Here is a 20,079-nt window from a genome sequence, read left to right on the forward strand (position 1 = left end):
AAATAAATAAATATTGCCCTACTGTTTGTTTGGGGGTTTGGGGTGGTGGTGGTGGGGGGAACATGGCAACCTGCATTTAAAAAAATACATTCTATATGAGAAATACTTGGATTCCTTCATAAAATATGAGAATTTCTGGGTGGGAAGAACTGATAGGCTCAGAGATCAGGAGTTAGGGAGGCTAAGAGAAGAATGCAGAACCAACAAGTTGTGCAATGAGAAAGACCATAAACCCGACAGACTGCAAATAATGGTGGCCCTAATGGGTCAGGTATTTGGAGCTTTGCCAGAGTCTCACTATCATCAGGTGTGGGGCATGCCCCAGGCTTCTCTCTGTGATTAATGAATAACTGTGTCCAAACAGCTGAAAACTGGTCACAGTGCAGAAAAATCTGCAGAAGGAAAATGCATCTCTTGCTGGAGATCCCTTTGTTTTTCCTCATCATTGTTTACTCCTATTTGGAGGCTTTGGTCAAATGCTTCATTCCTGTGAAGAAAAAGTCTGTCAATGGAGAAACTGTCCTGATCACCGGATCCGGCCACGGACTGGGGAGAGCCACTGCTTATGAATTTGCGAAGCATCAGTGCAAATTAGTTCTGTGGGATATCAATAAGGTAGGAAAGGCATGCATTATTCTTGAGGTGACCATCTGGTGTGTTTAAATCAAATGGGCTATTTTCAATAGCATCATATAAAAAAATGAACACACACATATACCTTTATGTTTTGATTTCCAGGGGTTGTGGCAACTGTGCCTAAAATCAGAATAGTTCTTCGCATCAAAATCTCAAAAATGGTCCCTCTTAAGTTTTCTCCTCTGTGGTTAAAAGCAGTTTAGGAACATAGGAAGCTGCCATATACTGAGTCAGACCAGTGGTCCATCTAGCTCAGTATTGTCTTCACAGACTGGCAGCAGCTTCTCCAAGATAGAAGGCAGGAATCTCTCTCAGCCCCATCTTGGAGATGCCAGAGAGGGAACTTGGAACCTTCTGCTCTTCCCAGAGTGGCAGCTCCATCCCCTGAGGGGAATATCTTGCAGTGCTCACACTTCTAGTGTCCCTTTCATATGCAACCAGGGCAGACCCTGCTTAGCTAAGGGGACAAGTCATGCTTGCTACCACAAGACCAGCTCCCTCCAGCTTGGAGGGAGAAATTTAAATTAGAAGACTGATGGCACAGGCAAAGTAGGGTAGCCAACATTCCACTACCTGAATAAGGGACACGAGGCAGGGAATATTATGTGGGAGTCATTGGGAGCCTGAGTGCTGTGTATGTTTTTATGACTTTCAGCTGAAACTATGGCGCAAGTTACAACTTAGATTGCTTCTCCTCTTCTTGTTGACATAACCATGGGTAGCCAAACTGGATGTGATGTAATTTTGTTTTCTAGAAAGAGAAGTGTTGTTAGCCAGTAAAAACGGGTTTCACACATGAGCATTATCTAGTAGTGATCTCTTGCATGCTCTTCAGGATCCTGATCCCTGGATAATGTCAGGTTATCCCCAATATGGGGGATATTGGCAACCCTAAGCCTACAGCCCACCAGAACCACAGAGCACTCCAGTCGGTGGGGAAGTAGGGAAAGGAGTTGTGGCTCATTAATTATTTCATTAGTACTGAAAATAACTGGCCAAGCCATAGGTTCTTCCCATTCGCTGCAAATAAGGGACAAATGGCAACCCATAAGGGACAGTCAATTTGGGGCTGAAATAAGGGACGTCCCTGCTAAAAGGGACTGTTGGTAACCCTAAATTGGCTGTATCACTCTCTTCCTCCTGGGCACTTTCATAAGAAGTGCTTGATGATGTGGGTTCCAATCATAAAACTCCAACATAACCTGTAGTTCTGTTGCAAAGTCTAACACACTGGCAAGTCATTTGATCTGATTCAGGGATGTACTGAGCCATGGCTGGTGTAACTGCCTAACGCTTTGAGGGGTGGGCAGGCCCTCCCAGTAACCTCCCTAGTAACCTCCCTAGTTACTGGCGGAGCACATGCTTTGTGTGCAAAAGGTCCCTGTAGGTCCCCTCCAGCTTCAGAGGCAGGATGCCTCTAAATAAGTAGGAGGGGAGCAGCAGCAAGAGAGAGGGCATGCCCTCAGCTCTTGCCTGTGGGCTTCCCAGAAGCAGTGGGTCCAGTGAGAAACAGGATGCTAGACTAGATAGGCCTTGGGCCGGATCCAGCAGGGCTGCTCTTATATTCTTATGTTTCTAGGGCCAGCCAGCTAATGAGGCATAGTCAGGCAGTCACTTCAGGCAGTGGCTTGGGGGGGGCACCCCCTGAGTGCCCTGCGCTCTCCTCTGCCGCCTGCCTGCCCCACTGTTACCCAAAACTCGGGTCTAAGCCTGGCAGTGCTAAGCCAATTAGTTTTGGTTTGTTTTTTAAAAATACTTTTTATTCAATTTTTCACAACATAAGATACACACATGCACACACAAAAAGAAAAGAAAAGAAAGAAAGAAAACACAAACAAACAAACCAAGCAAAAAACATGAGGACTTCCATCTCATCATTAGAACAAGTATCAGTTACAACAGGGGCGTAACTACAATTAGGCAAGGGGAGGCGGCTGCCTGGGGGCCCCCACGCCTCGAGGGCCCCCCCGAGGCAAGTCACATGTGAAGTGAGTGTGTGTGTATCAGCGAGGGGCCCATTTTAAAATTTTGTCTCTGGGCCCACTCCAGCCTCCTTACGCCCCTGAAGTTACAATACCCAAGTCTTGCCTGTAATTTAATCGTTCTCCCCTTGATAAATCGTACAAAAGTCAGCTCTAGGGCATTTAAAAAACATTTTTGTTACCACGCAAAGGCTTGATAGAAATCCATTTTATTATATGTTTTTAGGTAAATAAGAAGAGGGTCCCACTCCCTTTTAAATACTTCAAATTTATTTCTTAATAATGCTGTTGGCTTTGCCATTCCTGCCAACTCTTAACACTTTAAGCATCCAATCCTCCTTACTCGGGCAATGGATGTCTTTCCATTTGTATGCAAACGTCAATCTTGCTGCTGCTGTCAGATACATAGAGCGAGTGCCCTGCGCTCTCCTCTGCCTGCCTGCCCCACTGTTACCCAAAACTCAGGTTTAAGCCTGGCAGTGCTAAGCCAATTGTTGACACAGCCAGAGGGAGAACATTTTCAAAAAGTCCATTTCTCTGCAGAGAAAGGCACCATATATTTAATATTCAGTGTCTCCAACACATCTATTTGCTTTTGGGATCAGTTCCACTGTTAGTGGGTTGTTCTGGGCAGTTCTGTTCCATTTTATTTTACATTTACATTTTAGCTGTGAAGGAGTTAATAAAATTGTAATACTGGAAATCTTCCAGTGCCAAACTATTGTTCTTAAGTGTTTCTAACACATCCCACTGTTTGGGGGATTCGGTATGATTTTTAAGGGGTCATTCTGGCCTGTTCCTTTCCATTCCATTCCATTCTGGCTTTTACCCAGTCCCCACTCATGCCTCAAAATATTCTACCAGAAAATTCTTCCTTCCTTTCCCTTTTTCTTAGACAGCAAATTCAGAAGCAGGCAGGGACTTGTTCTGAGAAAAGTTTTAGACGTGACAATTGTGGGCACTGGAAGCAGAAAGGGCGTTGAAAGTGCTGGAAGCAGAAGCTCGGCTTATACTGGTTCTGCCTTTAGAAATTAGCCTGAACATAACTTGGAACAATTTCCCAACAGTTCTTTCTCAATTTGTAAATTGGTAAACATACAAAGCTGCACAGAAGTACAGAGACAGTAGTACTCTGTCCACCCTGTCCTGTGAATGAGGGTAGCTGCAATGATAGGAGGGAACCAAAGGGAAGAGCAACCACGAGGAACTTATTCCTGCAACTGGAAAGCACAAGTAGAGAAGTGAAAATTGTCCGTCCCATCCACCCACATCTGCTCAATTGAACAAGAAGTCTTCACCACAGGGAGGGATGCTGAAGTCTCCTAGCCAACATGCAGTCCTTCTGCACACCTGGTGCTGCACAACACGTGGGCCCAGTGGGGGCTGGGGGCTCCTGAGTGGGCATTAGGCAGAGCAGGTAATGAGCGGAGCCAGTGTGGGTGGTGCTGGGGGCAAAGCCAGTGTGGGCAGTGCTGGAGGCAGAGCCAAGGAGGGAGGTGCTGGGAGTAGTAAAGGGGCAATCCCCTTTGGTGCCAAAAGGATCACGAGGAGATTTGGTTCAAGGTGTATGCTGATGACACCCAAATCTATTTCTCCATGTCAGCAACATCAGGAGAAGGCATAACCTCCCTAAATGCCTGCCTGGAGGCAGGGATGGGCTGGATGAGGGATAACAAACTGAGACTGAATCCAGATAAGATGGAGGTACTCATTGCGTGGGGTCGAAACTCGGGAGATGAGTTTGTTCTGCCTGTTTCAGGAGCTTGCTTGTCCGACGTCTGGGTCAAGGTCTTTGCCAGGGTCGCTGGAAGTTCAGGAGTCCGCTCCAGTCTGCAAAGAAACACAAGAGAACAATTTACTACAAGTATTAAGTTCAAACTGCCTCCCCCGCAACCTGGGTCGCTCACCACAGCCTCGAGACACTGTCAGGATAGCCAGACCCTTGTGGTCACAATATACTGTACCCCCAAGGGAGCCTCGACTTGTTCCTCTTTTTGCTAGATGCTAGGTGCCGTCAAATTGATTGATCGGGTCAACTTCTTCCTTTCCTCCTCCTGTGTGCCGTGCCTGAGCCACCCTCCCTTAGGGAGAGAGCCCTGTCGGTCCCTTCTATCCTCAAATTAGGGTTTTAAGTATCCTCGAACCTTTCCCACCCACGCATCTAACAGTGATTGGATAGAGCAGGGGTCCTGACCATCCATGACCCTCCAGCATCCTGTCTCCCCCTTGACATTGACTCTGGGCAGCACCAAACTTTCCAAGAGTGAAGTTTGTGGTTAGCGTACTCTTACTTTTTAGACTATGCTTTTCAGTGAAAAATGAGGAAGTTTGCCTGAGTTGACAGGCTGGGTCTCTAAGATTAGACGAGAGAGAGGGTGGGGGCTTTCTTGAACAGTGAGCAGGAAATTACTTACTTTGCACTCTGTATAGGCTCTAGATGGGGTTGCTTTTTGGCAGCATGGAAGTTTTGCTGAAACAGGGGGAATCTGACACAGTCAGACATGGTCAAGCAACAGGGGAATTTGGCATGGTCTCATTTCTGTCCAACCGTGGGAGGCTTAGGCACAGGCCCATAAGGAGGATATCTTAATTTGGAGCATTGTGTGGGATTCAAAAATCCACCTTCTATGACGGCATTCATGGGTTCATGCTAAGATCAAGGCCTAAATCGTAGCAAGCAAACAGATTCATGTCAAGCATCAAACCAATCCAATATGGCTAACCTATCTATGCACTTATTCAATATAAAATAAAATCTTACAGTTCCCGGTCATTCCCCAGTCCGTTCCCCGCCGCTTCCCCCCCTTCCTTCCTCCCCAGTCCGTTCCCCGTCATTCCGGAGCTTTCCCTCCCTGCCCCCAAGCAGCGCTTTCTCTCCCCACCGGGCTCTCTCCTTCCCTACTCGCCATTTTTGCCTGCCCGCCTCCTCTGCCAGGGCCTACAGCTGCTGGTTTCCCTGGTGGGGCCGCTGTCCGCCATCGCTGCCATTATTTCTCCCCACCACCGCCACCTCCTGCCTCCTCCTCCTACCTCATCACCGCTGCCATTTCCCCCCACTGCTGCCACCGCCTCCCACCTCTCCTCCCGGCCAGTGGGCCTTTGCCCCTGGCCGCCCGCCCGCTTGCCTCTCCTCACCGCCACCATTAGCATCTGTTCTGCCATGCATCCGGACTGCCATGCACCCCCACACATCTGGTTAGTCCAGCCAAGCGTATTCATTATATCTGGTCTGCCACACATCCCCACACATCCCGCTAGTCTGACTAAGCATCCGACATGCATCTCCACGCATATCCGGTCTGCCACGCATCCCTACACATTTGGTTAGTCCGGCTAAGCATATTAATTATATAGGTATGTTTCAAAAGCTGCGTCCCTTTCTCGAGAAGGCAGATCTGGCCATGGTTACCCATGCCTTAGTCACGTCAAGATTGGATTACTGTAACGCGCTCTACATGGGGCTGCCCTTGAAGAATATCCGGAAACTGCAGCTAGTGCAGAATGCGGCAGCTAGGGTTTTATCCAGAGCTGCCTGTTGGGAGCACATCACCCCCATTCTGAAAGAGTTGCACTGGCTGCCGGTTCATTTCCGGGTTCAATTCAAGGTGCTGATTTTGACCTTTAAAGTCCTTAATGGTTTGGGCCCGGGGTATTTGAGGGACCGCCTGCTCCCAAGGGTTGCTGCCCGCTTGACGAGGACATCTGAGGGGGCCCTGCTCGGGTGCCGACAATGAGAGAGGCACTTGGGACAGGGCCTTCTCTGTTGCTGCCCCAGACTTTGGAATGCTCTCCCAGTGGCCATTCGCTCCTCGGACTCCATCACGGCTTTTAGAAAGCTTGTTAAAACTTGGCTTTTTATCCAGGCTTTTACATAATCGTTTTTACTGCTGCTTCTGTGTGTTTTTACCTGTTGTATTGTTTTTATGCTTGTATTTTATAGATTTTAAATTTGGTTTGTTTTTATATTTTTTAGCTTAATATTTTTATTGTATGTTTTAACTTTTGTAAACTGCCTTGGGGTTGTCTTTTAACGAAAGGCGGTATATAAATGCAACAATAAATAAATAAATAAATAAATAGCTAAAATTTGAGCTAGATAGCTACCCGTGGTCAGGAATCTTCAACTTTTTCAGACTTTGAACCCACTTCTAACCGCAGTTTGCAATGTGAGATCTGCTCAAGAACTTTCTTCACCATGTATATCTATTTGCCTCCCTCGTTCCCTCCCTCCCCCATCTTTCTCCTCACTATCCATTTAAAAGAAATATATGCACATACACAGATGTACGGAGGTGTACAAATATACACAGAAAGTGGTGACAGTGCCCCTCTTGTGGCCTCCCTTATCCAGGGTGTTTTATGATCAACCAACTGGAGACCAGTGATCTACATGAAATGATTAAAACAAGGAAAGGAAGATCTGTATTTGTAAAAACTTACTACTTTGCATCTTCATAGGCAGGAGCTTTCCCAGATAGCAGGCTTTATTGTGAGTTCAAAGTTGCCCCCCAAAAACTGACACAAAAAGTGGATTTTTTTTAACCCCGGTTATAAACCAGGCTACATTCTAATGTGAAACTTAAAAAAATCGAATTGTGTGTGAAGCTGCTGTTCTCACAGCATTGGATCTTATCTTGACATTACAGGCTTGCAATGATGTAATGAAATAGTAACGGATATTTTTTTTTGAGGTTTGAGAACAGTTTGCCTCTGTGCCTTCCTGACACAAAAGCAGGTATGCAGAGAATCCATTTCTCTGGAAGCACCCTGTGTGTGGATTCAGGGGTGGGGTGGGGTGGGGTGGATTGCTGCTTTTCTCTTCCTTTCTGCTTTCTCCCCTCAAAGCCTCAGTGGTGTGTAAATCTGACACGGCTAACTCTAACTGGCTTCAAAACATTGGGGTGAACAGTGGGATTCTACACCACAGGAGAGGAGAGCTGGTCTTGTGGTAGCAAGCATGACCTGTCCCCTTAGCTAAGCAGGGTCTGCCCTGGTTGCATATGAATGGGAGACTAGAAGTGTGAGCACTGCAAGATATTCCCCTCAGGGGATGGAGCCACTCTGGGAAGAGCATCTAGGTCTTCCCTCCAAGACAGGGCTGAGAGAGACTCCTGCTTGCAACCTTGGAGAAGCTGCTGCCAGTCTGTGTAGACAATTCTTAGCTAGATAGAGCTATGGTCTGACCCAATATATGGCAGCTTCCTATGTTCCCTATGCACACCACTTCCTCCAATGCAATCTGGAAACACCTTGCACTTTGGCTGTCATCATACATCACTGTTGGGATTCAGAGGAGAAAGAAATTGTTTTTTGTTTTTTGTTTCATCTGTAGCATGGCATTGAAGAAACAGCTGAAGAATGCAGGAAACTGGGAGCCACCACGGCTCATGCCTTTGTGGTAGACTGCAGCAAGAAAGAGGAAATCTACAACATGGCACAAAAAGTAAGACTTCAGGTCCAGTTTAAACCTTCTAGGATTCCAGTGTTTGTTTTTTTAAAGGAGATAATATAATTGAAATTATTCCTAAAAAAGCACTCCTCATATCTCCAAAATAGAACATGAAAAAAAATGCCGCTGGCATAGGCCTATTTTTGTGTGATACTTTCCTCTTCTCATTTCATTAAAGTGTACGCTTTATATAGGTAGGCTGATATGATGCGTTTTCTTCTGGTAAGGCTCCATGCAGAACTGCACTGTTGCCTCTAACAGGGGTTCCCTGATGTTGTTGACTACAACTCCCAGAATCCCCAGCTGAAGTGGCCTTTGCTTGGGGATTGTGGGAGTTGTAGTCAACAACATCTAGGAACCCCTGTTAGTGGGAATACTGCAGGGCTGCATCCTAACCACAAGATAAGCCCTGATGCTCTTAAAATCCAACAGCTGCAAAAGCAAAGTTGCCATCTTTATCCTCTTACGGCTTCGTTAGAATTCACATCTGGAATACCACTGGCCCTGTGGTAGGAAGAATTAATTGCCTGCTTTGCTAAGCAGGGTCCACCCTGGTTTGCATTTGAATGGGAGACTACATGTGTGAGCACTGTAAGCTATTCCCCTTAGGGAACGGGGCCATTCTAGGAAGAGCATCTACATACTTGCATGCAGAAGGCTCCAAGTTTCCTCCCTGGCATCTCCAAGTAGGGGTGAGAGAGACTCCTGCCTGCAACCTTGGAGAAGCCACTGCCAGTCTGTGTAGACCAGGTCTGCTCAATTTAGGCCCCCCAGCTGCTTTAAACTTCAGCTCCAATAATCCCCAGCCACAGTGGCCAATAGCCAGGGATTATGGGAATTGTAAGCCAACATCTGTAAGAGGGCCGAAGTTGAGCAGTCCTGGTGTAGACAATTCTCAGCTAGATGGACCAATGGTCAGACTCAGTAGAAGGCAGCCTCCTATGTTCCTATGAGGTACGTTCCTATGCCTTTGTGGGAGACTGCAGGAAGAAAGAGGAAATCTACAGCACATCACAAAAAGTAAGGCTTCATGTCTCAAAGGTTATTTAAACCTGCTAGGATTCCAGTATTTTTTATTTTTTTTATTTTTAAAGGGGGATAAAATAACTGAAGTTAATCCTAAAAACTCACTCCTCATACCTCTGCAAGGACAAGGGTTATAAAAGCAGGGCAGTTTGAGTTAGGGTCACCAGCTCTTCTTAGGAGTCCTAAGTGTGTTCCTAAGGACTGGCCAACTTTGGCTAGCTCGGAAAGCAATTGCAGTAACTCTGCAGACTTCTGTAACAGAAACCCTTTTCTGTTGTGAACAAACATGAACTTTGAGCGTGTTTGCATATTAGTGACATGATTGTTTTCCTTGTGACCAGGCAGATCTGGAGAACCTAGTAATTAGACCCAGTATTCCTCTGCTGTGGTAACAGCCATGCCCAGGGGCTGAGCCACCATAGCACAGGGGGGTTCAAAGAACCCAGGCCACCGCGCTCAGGGGCCGCCCGTCATGTGGCCATGTTAGCAAACATTTAGCAAACACTCCCTGTTTGCAAGTAAACTGCCTTGGGATTGTTTTAATGAAAGACAGTATAAATATGTTAACTATAAATAAAAAAATAAACTTTGGCCGGCGCCACATTTGCAGCACGGCTGGTAGTACCTCTCCATGCATGCAAAAGTAGAGAGACGCATTCCTGACCAGGCTGGGAGCCCAGTGCTGGCTGAAGCTTTTCAAAAATGGAGCCACGTAGCAGTATGGCAGTAGTGCTGCCGGTGGACTAACTATCAGGGACAGTATGGGTCGCTTTCAACCTGGGGGTACAAGTTGATCTGAACTGGGGCACACTGGGTGGCTTCCTGCCAGGATCTACCCTTCTTATGCAGTTTATCCCGTTACCTCTAGCCTTCTCTGGCAACCCTGCAGCAAACCCTGTTTGCCTTGGCAAACAACAGTTTATTGAACTTGACAAAATCCCTGCGATGAGTGTAATGAGTCAGCTCATGGATGGCAGAATGCTTGGCTTTTATATTCTCCCTTTCATTTGCAAAAGGTGAAAAGAGAGATTGGAGATGTGGATATCTTGATGAACAATGCCGGGGTGATTGCTGCGACGGATCTGCTGTCCACGGAAGACTGTGAAATTCAAAAGACCTTTGAAGTCAACACTCTTGCTCACTATTGGGTAATTGATTGATTGATTGATTGGGTGATTGCTCTACTCAAGGTCTTTATAGAGGCCTCCTTGGAGAACCAGCTCTACAAGCACTTCAGTATGTCATGAGATGTACTGACAGCAGCAGCTGCTGCTGAAATATCTTCAGCTGTTGTATTGCACCAACGGACCGGTTATGGAAGGAAGGAACAGTACCATGCGGCTGGAAACAGCTGCTGTCAATGGATGCTCTGCAACAGGCAAAGCTGCGGAGGCAAGACAAGACAAGATGGGGAATGGCTCCATGAGGCAGTATTCTAAAGGCAAGTTGGCCACTATGGAGCCATCTACGTAGAAAGCTAAGCAGAGTCTGCTCTGGTTTTTTATTTGAATGGGAGACTACGAGGTTATTCACATGAGCGTGCAAAACCGGGCTAAGGGAGCCTCATGAACCACCGGGAGCGGGCTTGATCTTGGTGGCCACACAGTGGCAAACCCGCTAAAGTAGCCTTCATGTTAAATGAGGTTAAGCAAGCGAGCAAACCCCTGCTAACTTGGCAAAAAGGCACCCTTTAACGTGGTGATTCTCTTTATTGAGCAGGGGGAGAGTAACTGGCCCTATCCACCCCCAGCACAGTACCTCCAGTGACAGTTGCTGGTGTCTATCTTATGTTTCTTTTAGATTGTGAGCCCTTTGGGGACAGGGATCCATCTTATTTATTTATTATTTCTCTGTGTAAACTGCCCTGAGCTATTTTTGGAAGGGCGGTATAGAAATCGAATAAACAAACAAACAAAGTTTTTGATTGTGTGTCTGCTGTGGCTGCTTGCAGCTGCAGGGGGCACACTCGAGGGGGGGGAGGGGGGATCCCAGTAATACACTGCATGCTTGCACAGTGCATGATTGGGGCTCCGGGACGCGTGGCATGTCCCGGTACTTAGACCCCGGGAGCGGCAGTGTGAGTGGCAGGAGAGCTGCTGTTCTTCTGGGTGGGCAATCTGCCTACCCAGGGAAGAGGCAGAGATCATCTGCAGGGAAGTTAAGGTTAACCCTCCTTCCCCTCAGACCACTCCAAAGCTCTTCTCACGGATCATGACAAGAGCTCCTACATGTGTGAGCACTGTAAGATATTCCCCCCAGGGGATTGGGCTGCTATGGGAAAGCAGCTGCATCCTCCCTGGCATCTCCAGATAGGGCTGGGAGAGACTCCTGCCCTGCAACCTTGGAGAAGCTGCTGCCAATCTGTGTAGACAATACTGAACTAGACCGACCAAAGGTCTGACTCGGTATATGGCCGCTCCTTATGTTCCTATGTTCCCTGTCCTTAATTTCTTCTGCCCCTGGGAGTTGTCTGCACATGGCTTCATGCTTCGGGGTAAATGTTGAGCGAAGCCACTTTGAACTACACTCGCAGCATTGAGGGAAACAGCCCCTCCTCTCCGCTCTCAGTTTTTGTTTTGAAACAAGTTCACATGGCATGCTCCGTGTTTCCCTTCTAGTCAATGGGGTGGGGTAGGGGGAGCTTCCTAAAGAGCAATATCTGCATTTCTAAAGAGAGCATCTCTCTTATCATGCTGATGATTCTATGTCAGTGCCTCTCCTTATTTGCTCCGACGTTTTCAGAAAAAAGTTGCTTAAAACCAGCATTTTAAAAATCCAGAAATACATCAAGATAAGCTAGAATTCGGAAGACAAAGCCCAATTTGTGTATGGAGTGGGTCCAAGGATCTCGAAGGGACTTCAGGGTAAGTTTGGCTGTTGTGTGAACACTTTCCTCTGAAGGAGATCTGGGGTAGAAGCCCTGTGTGTAAAGTATCCTGGTAAATATAAGTGAATCACAGCTTTAAAAGGTGCCTTTTTGCTCACTTAGCAGGGATCTGTATCAGTGCAAATCTCCAAGACCATTCCACTGCTTTCTTTCAGATAAGTGAATGTGTGCTGTTGACACTGATAAAAAGTAAAATGCTGCACTCGAGAGATACAGCTGTAGTGACTCACTACTAGTATGTATCAAGCAGTTGCAGGGCAGAGGTCTCAAACTTCAGCCCTCCAGGTCTTGGGCTGGAACTCCCAATCATCCCCAGTCACAGTAGCCAGGGACGATGGGAGTTGTAGGCCAACGTCTGGAGGAGAGCTGCAATTTGAGATCCCTCCTGTACAGTAAGGGTGAGTCCCGGATATATCCATAGGAGTGAATGGAAGTTTCATTCATTCATTCATTCATTCATTCATTCATTCAAAAGATTTCTATACCGCCCCAAACTCACGTCTCTGGGTGGTTTACAATTTGTGTGTTGGAAAGCAAAGATATGTGCTCAGGTATTCTGGGGTTGGGAACTAAACCTGACCTCTGTCACTAGTGATGGCAGCCTTGCAGGAGGGAGGAAATAAGGCTTTGCCCTTTCTCCAGCAGTCTTGCCAGGTGCAGGCAGGAGCTGACATATACAAATACGAATATATAGAGCAAGGATACACCAGCGTGGTAAGAGAGCAGCCTATCAAAACTTCCCAACTAACTGTACCATTGCAGAGGGGAAGTGGCAATTTCCCTCCCCTCCCCCAGGAAACCCACTGAGCCACCTGACAATATGTCCTTGAGGGTTGCTCAGTCCTCAGGGACATGCTTTCAGATGACATAGGGGGGTTTCTGGAGAAGGGGAGGGCTTCAAAAATTGCCCCTTCCCTGGTGCACCGGTGCCATTCATTGGGAAGTTCAGTTACGCTGCTCTTTCGCTGCAACAGTGCATCCTTGCTCTGCATGCAAGCCACTTAACTTTCCCTTAGAACTTGTATATTGCAAGAGGTGTGTTACAAGGAACTTGTAGCTTAGTGGTTAAAGTCAGAGGAGAAGATGGAATACTCCTGCACAGACACAGATTGCTCCAATAAGCTATGGAACTTTGGATGCTGAATTGGTTACAATATAAGTGACAGCCAGTTGAGTCTTCCAGTGGCAACCACAATGGGCAGATGTGAGAATCTTTCTGGTTGGTGTTCTTGACCATTGTACTTTGCAATGACAAATACAGGGACTAAGCACAGTCATTTAGATAAATAGTTTATTAAATCTGCTGCCCAATAAACCAGAGGCAATTATTAGGTCAATCAAAAGTTTCTTTAATTGGTCATCAAATGTTGCAGCTCTGTTTTTATGGTTCTAATGTCACTCCGGAAATGGTTTCTGATCAAGCTTCAGTGGAAGTGGCTTGTAACTGGAGGGTTACATTCACATGTTATGTTCAATACTCATACAAGTATACAGTGTACAGGGGTACAGATCTGTACACAGGTACAGTGTTGAGCACAGGTGCAGCTGTACATGGTCAATATGTACCATGCATTTGAGGGGCCTGTTCCCAGTTTCACTTTTAACATGAACGCAGGTACAGTCATTCACACAAACAGATGTGTGAGTGTACAGACATCTATCTACATGCTTGTACAGCATAATGTCTGAATCAGGCATAGGAGTAATTGCAAACTAAGTGATAATTTAATAAGGAATCAACAGGAAAAAGAAACCAGAAGTTTCCTTTAACTGATTAATCTAATCACATATGAAGTAATAAAATATTGCAGCTCTGTCTTTAAGGTTATAACTTCTGCTTTGGTAAAATAAACAGCTGACTCCTTTGGGAAGTTAATTCTCCCTTTTTTCCTTTACTTTTAGACCACAAAAGCGTTCCTGCCATCAATGATGAGGAAGAACCGTGGCCATATTGTTACAGTGGCTTCTGCTGCTGGTCATATAGTGGCTCCCTTTGTTGTGACATATTGGTGCGTACGACAGAGTCCTTCCTGATCAGCAGAAAGGATAACTTTTCAATTACAGGAGACACCTTTGGGGAATCTTGTACACTTATTTTCCTTACAAATAATCTATAAACTAGGAACACAGGAACATAGGAAGCTACCATGTACTGAGCCCATAGGTCCATCTAGCTCAGTCTTGTCTACATAGACTGGCAGCGGCTTCTCCAAGGTTGCAGGCAGGAGTCTCTCTCAGCCCTATCTTGGAGATGCTGCCAAGGAGGGAACATGGAACCTAGATGCTCTTTCCAGAGCAGCTCCATCCCTTGAGGGGAATATCTTATAGAGCTCACACATCAGGTCTCCCATTCATATGCAACCAGGGTGGAACCTGCTTAGCTAAGGGGACAAGGCATGCTTGCTACCACAAGACCAGCTCTCTTTTCATTGGAAAAGATTGCTCATAATGTTTTACTCAGCCTTATCAAAATTTTGCAGCCATTTGAAAGACCAAAGCTAAAGATGGTTGGTTTTGGAAGAGCAGTGACTATGGTCCTCTAAGTCCTACTGCCATTGGAAACATGTGAAGACCTCACATGCTTTTTGCAGTGCCACCTGCTGGCCAGTGTTTGCATTCTGAGAAGAAACGGTTCCCTTTCCAAAACATCTTTAGTGGTGACTGCTGGTTCTTCTCAGAATGCAAGTACTGGCCAGCAGGTGGAGCTGTGAAAGTCACATAAGGTCTCTGCTCAGTGTGTGGCCATAGGATAAGAATCTGATAGTAAGGAAGCCTACAAAAGCATAGCAAGCTCTTTGAACTTGCATGGAAGCTTTCAAGATTGCACAGTTTATTGCCATCCAGAAGGACTCAGCAACCAAATATTAAAACCAATCATTAAGAGCTTTGTGGGAGGTCTTTTTACAGGCAGCCCACAAAAAAAAAAAAAAAGAGTGAGTAGGGGCTTCGTGAGCATCCTTGGGGAGAGAGTTTCAAAGTAGTGATTTTATGTAGCAGTTGCACTGCTTATGATAGCAACTGTGAAAAATTATGATGCAACCATTAAATCATATCTCAAATGTCTTTTAGCTCATCCAAATTTGCTGCTGTTGGGTTTCACAGAGCTCTCACACAAGAACTGATTGCACTGAAAAAAGATGGGGTCAAAACATCCTGCATCTGTCCTATGTTTATAAATACTGACTTTGTCAAAAATCCATCCTCAAGGTAGTGTATAAGGAAGGTGGGATAGAAGCATTTAACAATTCCATCCTTAAAAACATCTCTCTGTATCTCCAGACTTTATCTTTGCTTTTTGTTCTGTAGCTGATCTCCAGTTCACAGTATATATATATATATTTAAAGAAGTTTGTACAGGTAAACCTCCTTACTCACATATTTGTTATCCGCGGTTTCACGTATCTGCGGTCGGGGAAATGACATCTGACCTCAGCATACGCGGAAAAAAACCCCACATTGACCTCATATATCCGTGGGTTGGGGTGGCCCGAAATTACTGTGGAGGCAATTTCCGGCCATCATTTTAGGACTCAGAGCCACAAAATGGCTCCTTTAAAAAAACTGGGGGAAATGTGATTTCCAGCTGATTTTTGGCCATTTTGGGGCAGAACATGACTCAGGGTGGGGTGGGGAGCAGCAGAGACAGGTAAGGAACCCCCCATCACACACACACACACACACGAAAATCGGCCAGTTTTCGGTCATTTTCAGATTGGGCATTTATGGCCAAAAATGACTGACCAGGAATATAACCCCCACGATCCCATAGGGATCTATGGGAAGACTCTGCCCATGAGTGCAGGATTTGTCTCTGCAGACAAACACTGTAACCATGGATAGCGGGGGTGGGGCTTGTGAACACGTCAGCAGATGCTGTGGTTGGATAGGGACAGTAACTCTCCCCTTGCAAAATATAAGAGAGTCTCCACATTTTTTAAAAGGTACTTCTTTGCTCAGTTAGTAGGAGACAAAGGCAACTAGCATCTTCTGCATGGAAGTCCCAGGTTCAATTGCTGGCACCTCCAGGTAGGGCTGGAAAAAAACTCCTGCCTGTAACCTTGAATTGCTGCTGCCAGTCAGTGTATAGGCAATATTGAGATTGATTGGCCAATGGTCTGAATCAGTATAAAGCAGCTTCCTGTGTTTTTTTGTGGGCATAGAGCCATTTCAGGCAGGAACATGGTTTAACCACCTATACCACAATGCCACTTCCCTGAACCAATTCAGCCCACCATAAGTGCTTTTATGCTTTAAAAACCTGGCCTGATCACAAATATCCCGCATCATGTGCTGTTGGGCCAGATGCCTTCCTTCAGATGAATGACCCGTAGGAACATAGGAAGCTGCCATATAGCCTGTCAGGCCACTGATCCAGTATTGTCTACACAGATTGGCCGTAGTTTCTCCAAGGTTATAGGCAGCAGTCTCTCCCAGTCCTAACTGGAGATGCCAGGGGAGAACTTGGAACCTTCTGCTTTCCCCAGAGCGGCCCCATCCCCTGAGGGGAATATCTTACAGTGCACACACAGTCTCCCATTCATATGCAAACCAGGATGGCTCCTGCTTAGCAATGGGGAGAATTCATGCTTGCTACCACAAAATCAGCTCTTGTGGTAGCAAGCATATTCTACCCAAAACATTTAAGTATATACCTATTTGCAATAATGAGAATATGAATAAGAATAGACCCAGACTAAATGCCACATTCCCCCTGCCCCCCTAACTTCAGATTAATGCCTGCTTTGGAGCCTGAAGAAGTTGCAAAGAAAGTAATGAATGGAATACTGACAAATGAGAACATGATTTTTATTCCACCATTTCTGAAAGTCAGTGTAATGCTGGATAGGTAAGTCTAGTGAACAATAAAGGCCAATTGCTTGTATTGTTTACTCTTCATTATTTAGCCTGAGGTTGCCAGTTGGAATCCCCAATGGTATGTTTCCCAGAATATGGGAAACACCTATATCGGTCAACAGTGATATAGGAAGATGCTGAAAGGCATCAGATCATAGTGCGCAGGAGGATGCAATGGCAAACCCTTCCTGTATTCTATCAAAGACAACCACAGGGCTCTGTGGTCGCCAAGAGTCGACACCGACTCGACAGCACACTTTACCTTTAAGTACACTAGGCTTTCTGTTGCTTTGAGGCTGTTACTTATGTTCTTACTGTTGGGAATTCTCTCTGGTAGGAGAAAACCTTTTTCATTATAGCAGAGTGCACAAAGGCACAACATATCGGAATTTAGTTAGGCATGCATGTATGCTAAGACTAAAGTAACTTGGAGCCAGTTCATAGTTTCAAATCAATGTAAATTGTATTTATTAGAGAACTCCATTCTGGATAGGAAAGTGAGGAGTTAGGATCTCTAATCTATCTATCTAGCTGGATGCAGATAGATTCTGCATCTCTGCACACAGTGACAGGAGCTTGCATGTTGCAAGGAAGAAGGAACAGGAAGAAAAAAGGGAGAGAGGAAGTACAAAGCAGGAAGGAAGCAAGGAAGGTAGTCCCTAAGAGTAGCAATCTACATTCCAAAGGGATAGTGTCAGAGCAGTAGAGAAGGGATGACCAATGTCCTGACCCTCTAGGCCTCTGACTCACTAGTCTGTCCTCCACTGTCTTTGAGACAAGAGACAGCGCAAAGTCCTTCACTTCCAACACTTACTTCTGTGTAGACCCAAATATGATCTCTTTGTCTCCTTCTAGGTTTCTTCCAGTTCGTGCAGCTGCCGCGTTGTGGAGGTTGAATCAACTTAAATTTGATGTAGTAGTTGGGTACAAGGATAAGGAAAAATAAGGGAATGGATTTCATCTCCAGGCTTGCAAGTGATTTCCTTTTAGCATTTTAAGTCTTTGAAGCTTTAATTCTGAATAAAATCTAACCCATTAAGATACTTGTCCCACTCTCAGAAATATTTTTAGCAAGCAACACAATGAAAATTATATCTATGTATTGTTGGACTAGAGAGCACGTTTCCTACAATTCAAATTAACTATGTCCTATATCTAGGTTAAGAATTGCTCTATTCTCATACATATTAATCTTATATCAATTTCCAAAAGAGCTGAAAACTTTATGATCCTTATAGACAGATCACTGGAATGCCTTCAGGCAAGTGGGAAGTACCAGCAGCCTTGGGGTGACCTGCAAATACGTTGATGTTAAAAATTCTGAAGGAAAAAAAACCTGGAGGGCCAACCCCTCTCCCGCCCCACCCTGGTCCCATTTGGGATGGAATATTCATGGCTTCAAAGTGCAGTTTAATAGACAAGCAGCTGGGCAGAGCTAATAGAACTCAGGGGTGAGGGGTGGAGAAAGGAAGGCTTGAACAACAAGAACAGGACATTTCTCAGCTTGAAGAATACTCCCGCCAGACAGTCACAGCTTATGCTTCTGAGGTGGAAAGGTGTGTAAAACAACTTAGTTTTCTCACCAGCCATTTCAACAGCTTTGTGTTTCTGAGCAGGAAGAGGTTTGAAAAGGAGTTTGCGCTGAGCCCAGTGGGCCTACACATCCAGAAAACAGAAAATAAAATAAAATGTGCATATGAAGTAAGACCCAAGTTACTGTTGGAGATGAACTTCCAGTGCATTGACCTTTTGCACCAACTGTCCTAATGACCACTAGGGGCATTGGGAGTAGAGACAGTGAGTCAGGGTCTCCCTATCTGTCCCTACTCTATGACCCCTGAACTGACTCTGCAGCACTTCCTGTGCTGAGTCACAATCCTTCCTTTCCTCCTAGAGAGCAGATGGAAACATCTCTCTCTCTCCTTTCCTATCCACTATGTAGTCCTTTAGATTAGAGATAGGTCTTTCCTATCTAAGTGTATTTAACCAATAAATATTTAGTGTTTAGTCATACAAGGATCTCCATGTGTTTTCTTTAAATAGCTGCAATATCCGAACCATTCTCTGCTATCTACTCTGTAACTGGAGTGTATGCTCATTCATTAGTGCTCTGCTGTTTTGCCTATTGTGGGTAAAAATCAACAACCTCTAACAGTTACTGCAGGGACTCTTGTCTTGGTTGCTAATTTTTGTTTTCCACCATACTCATGCAACAAATGCATACCAGGGATATACTGCAACACTTTGTTCTGGATCCGTGCTTGTAGTTATATTTCACTTAAATGAGAAATGAATGAAGCTCCTTATTGGATTCCTTCTGAGAAGGGGAAAAAAAAGCAAGACACCATGGATGATGTCACAGAGTGGTGTCCTAGAAGTCCTGTAAGGGAACAGTTTTACAACTTTCCCCTTGAACTATTAAATAATGCAACAAATCCCAATAAATATGTGTGAAAGACAGTTTGTATATTGCATTCTCATGCTTGTAATTTTTGGGGGAATATGGGGTGGGTGGGTACAAATTAATCCCTGTACCTAAGAAATTGGAGAGGGATCTAAGTGTCACTATTTTTCCACCTTTTGTGGGAATTGAACTTCTTTACGTGAGCTATTGTTATAAGACGATGGAACAACATACAATCTTCTTGCCCTTGAAGTAGTTGGAATGTGTTGGACATACTATGTATCACAGTAGACATTCTGCTTTGGAGGATTTGCTTCCCCTGTTTATGGTTTGGTGGCTTATCTACAGTTTGGTCTAGGGGTCTGTCTTGCCCAGTATTATCTACAATGACTGAGCAGGGGTACCTACAAAAGGAAAGCTTGAGGTGCAACTCCTCACTTCAATTTTTTTTTTGGGGGGGGGAATGCTATTTGTGGGGGAAGACAATATGTTTGGGGGTTGGAGAAATGGGTTATTAGGTTTGCCAGGGGGAAGTTCAGTAAATGAGCGAGAGTGGCAACTCCTCAAATTCTTACTGAGAGATCTGCAGGCCTGTGGATGAAGGTTGAACCTCTCCAAGGTTTCAGAGAGAGGTCTTTCCCAGCCCTATCTGGAACTAGGCTCTTCTGTAGGCAAAGAATGTGCTCTTCCTCTGGGCTACAATGGGATTCTGGCATTTGAAAAGAGCACCTCAGGATCTGAGTCTGGAATTTAGCCTAATGAGTTACTGTGGAGTGTGTACTGTACATTCAGGCCTCAGAGCCCACTTGAGGCACAGAACAGAAAATAGGTGATACTTTTG

The 20,079-nt window shown here is 45.4% G+C and overlaps 1 protein-coding gene across 1 annotated transcript; it reads left to right on the top strand.

Moving 5' to 3' along the window:
* The first annotated feature begins 375 nt into the window (after positions 1-375).
* On the top strand, positions 376-18,850 carry LOC128328517 (estradiol 17-beta-dehydrogenase 11-like). Its single transcript, XM_053258574.1, has 7 exons — positions 376-615; positions 7,951-8,061; positions 10,110-10,241; positions 13,883-13,989; positions 15,050-15,187; positions 16,710-16,826; positions 17,690-18,850. Exons 1-7 carry the CDS (start codon positions 406-408, stop codon positions 17,778-17,780), a joined length of 906 nt encoding a protein of 301 aa, XP_053114549.1. The 5' UTR covers positions 376-405; the 3' UTR covers positions 17,781-18,850.
* Positions 18,851-20,079: the final 1,229 nt, after the last annotated feature.

Source organism: Hemicordylus capensis, chromosome 5 (genome assembly GCF_027244095.1).
Source record: "Hemicordylus capensis ecotype Gifberg chromosome 5, rHemCap1.1.pri, whole genome shotgun sequence".
Lineage (NCBI taxonomy): Eukaryota > Metazoa > Chordata > Lepidosauria > Squamata > Cordylidae > Hemicordylus > Hemicordylus capensis.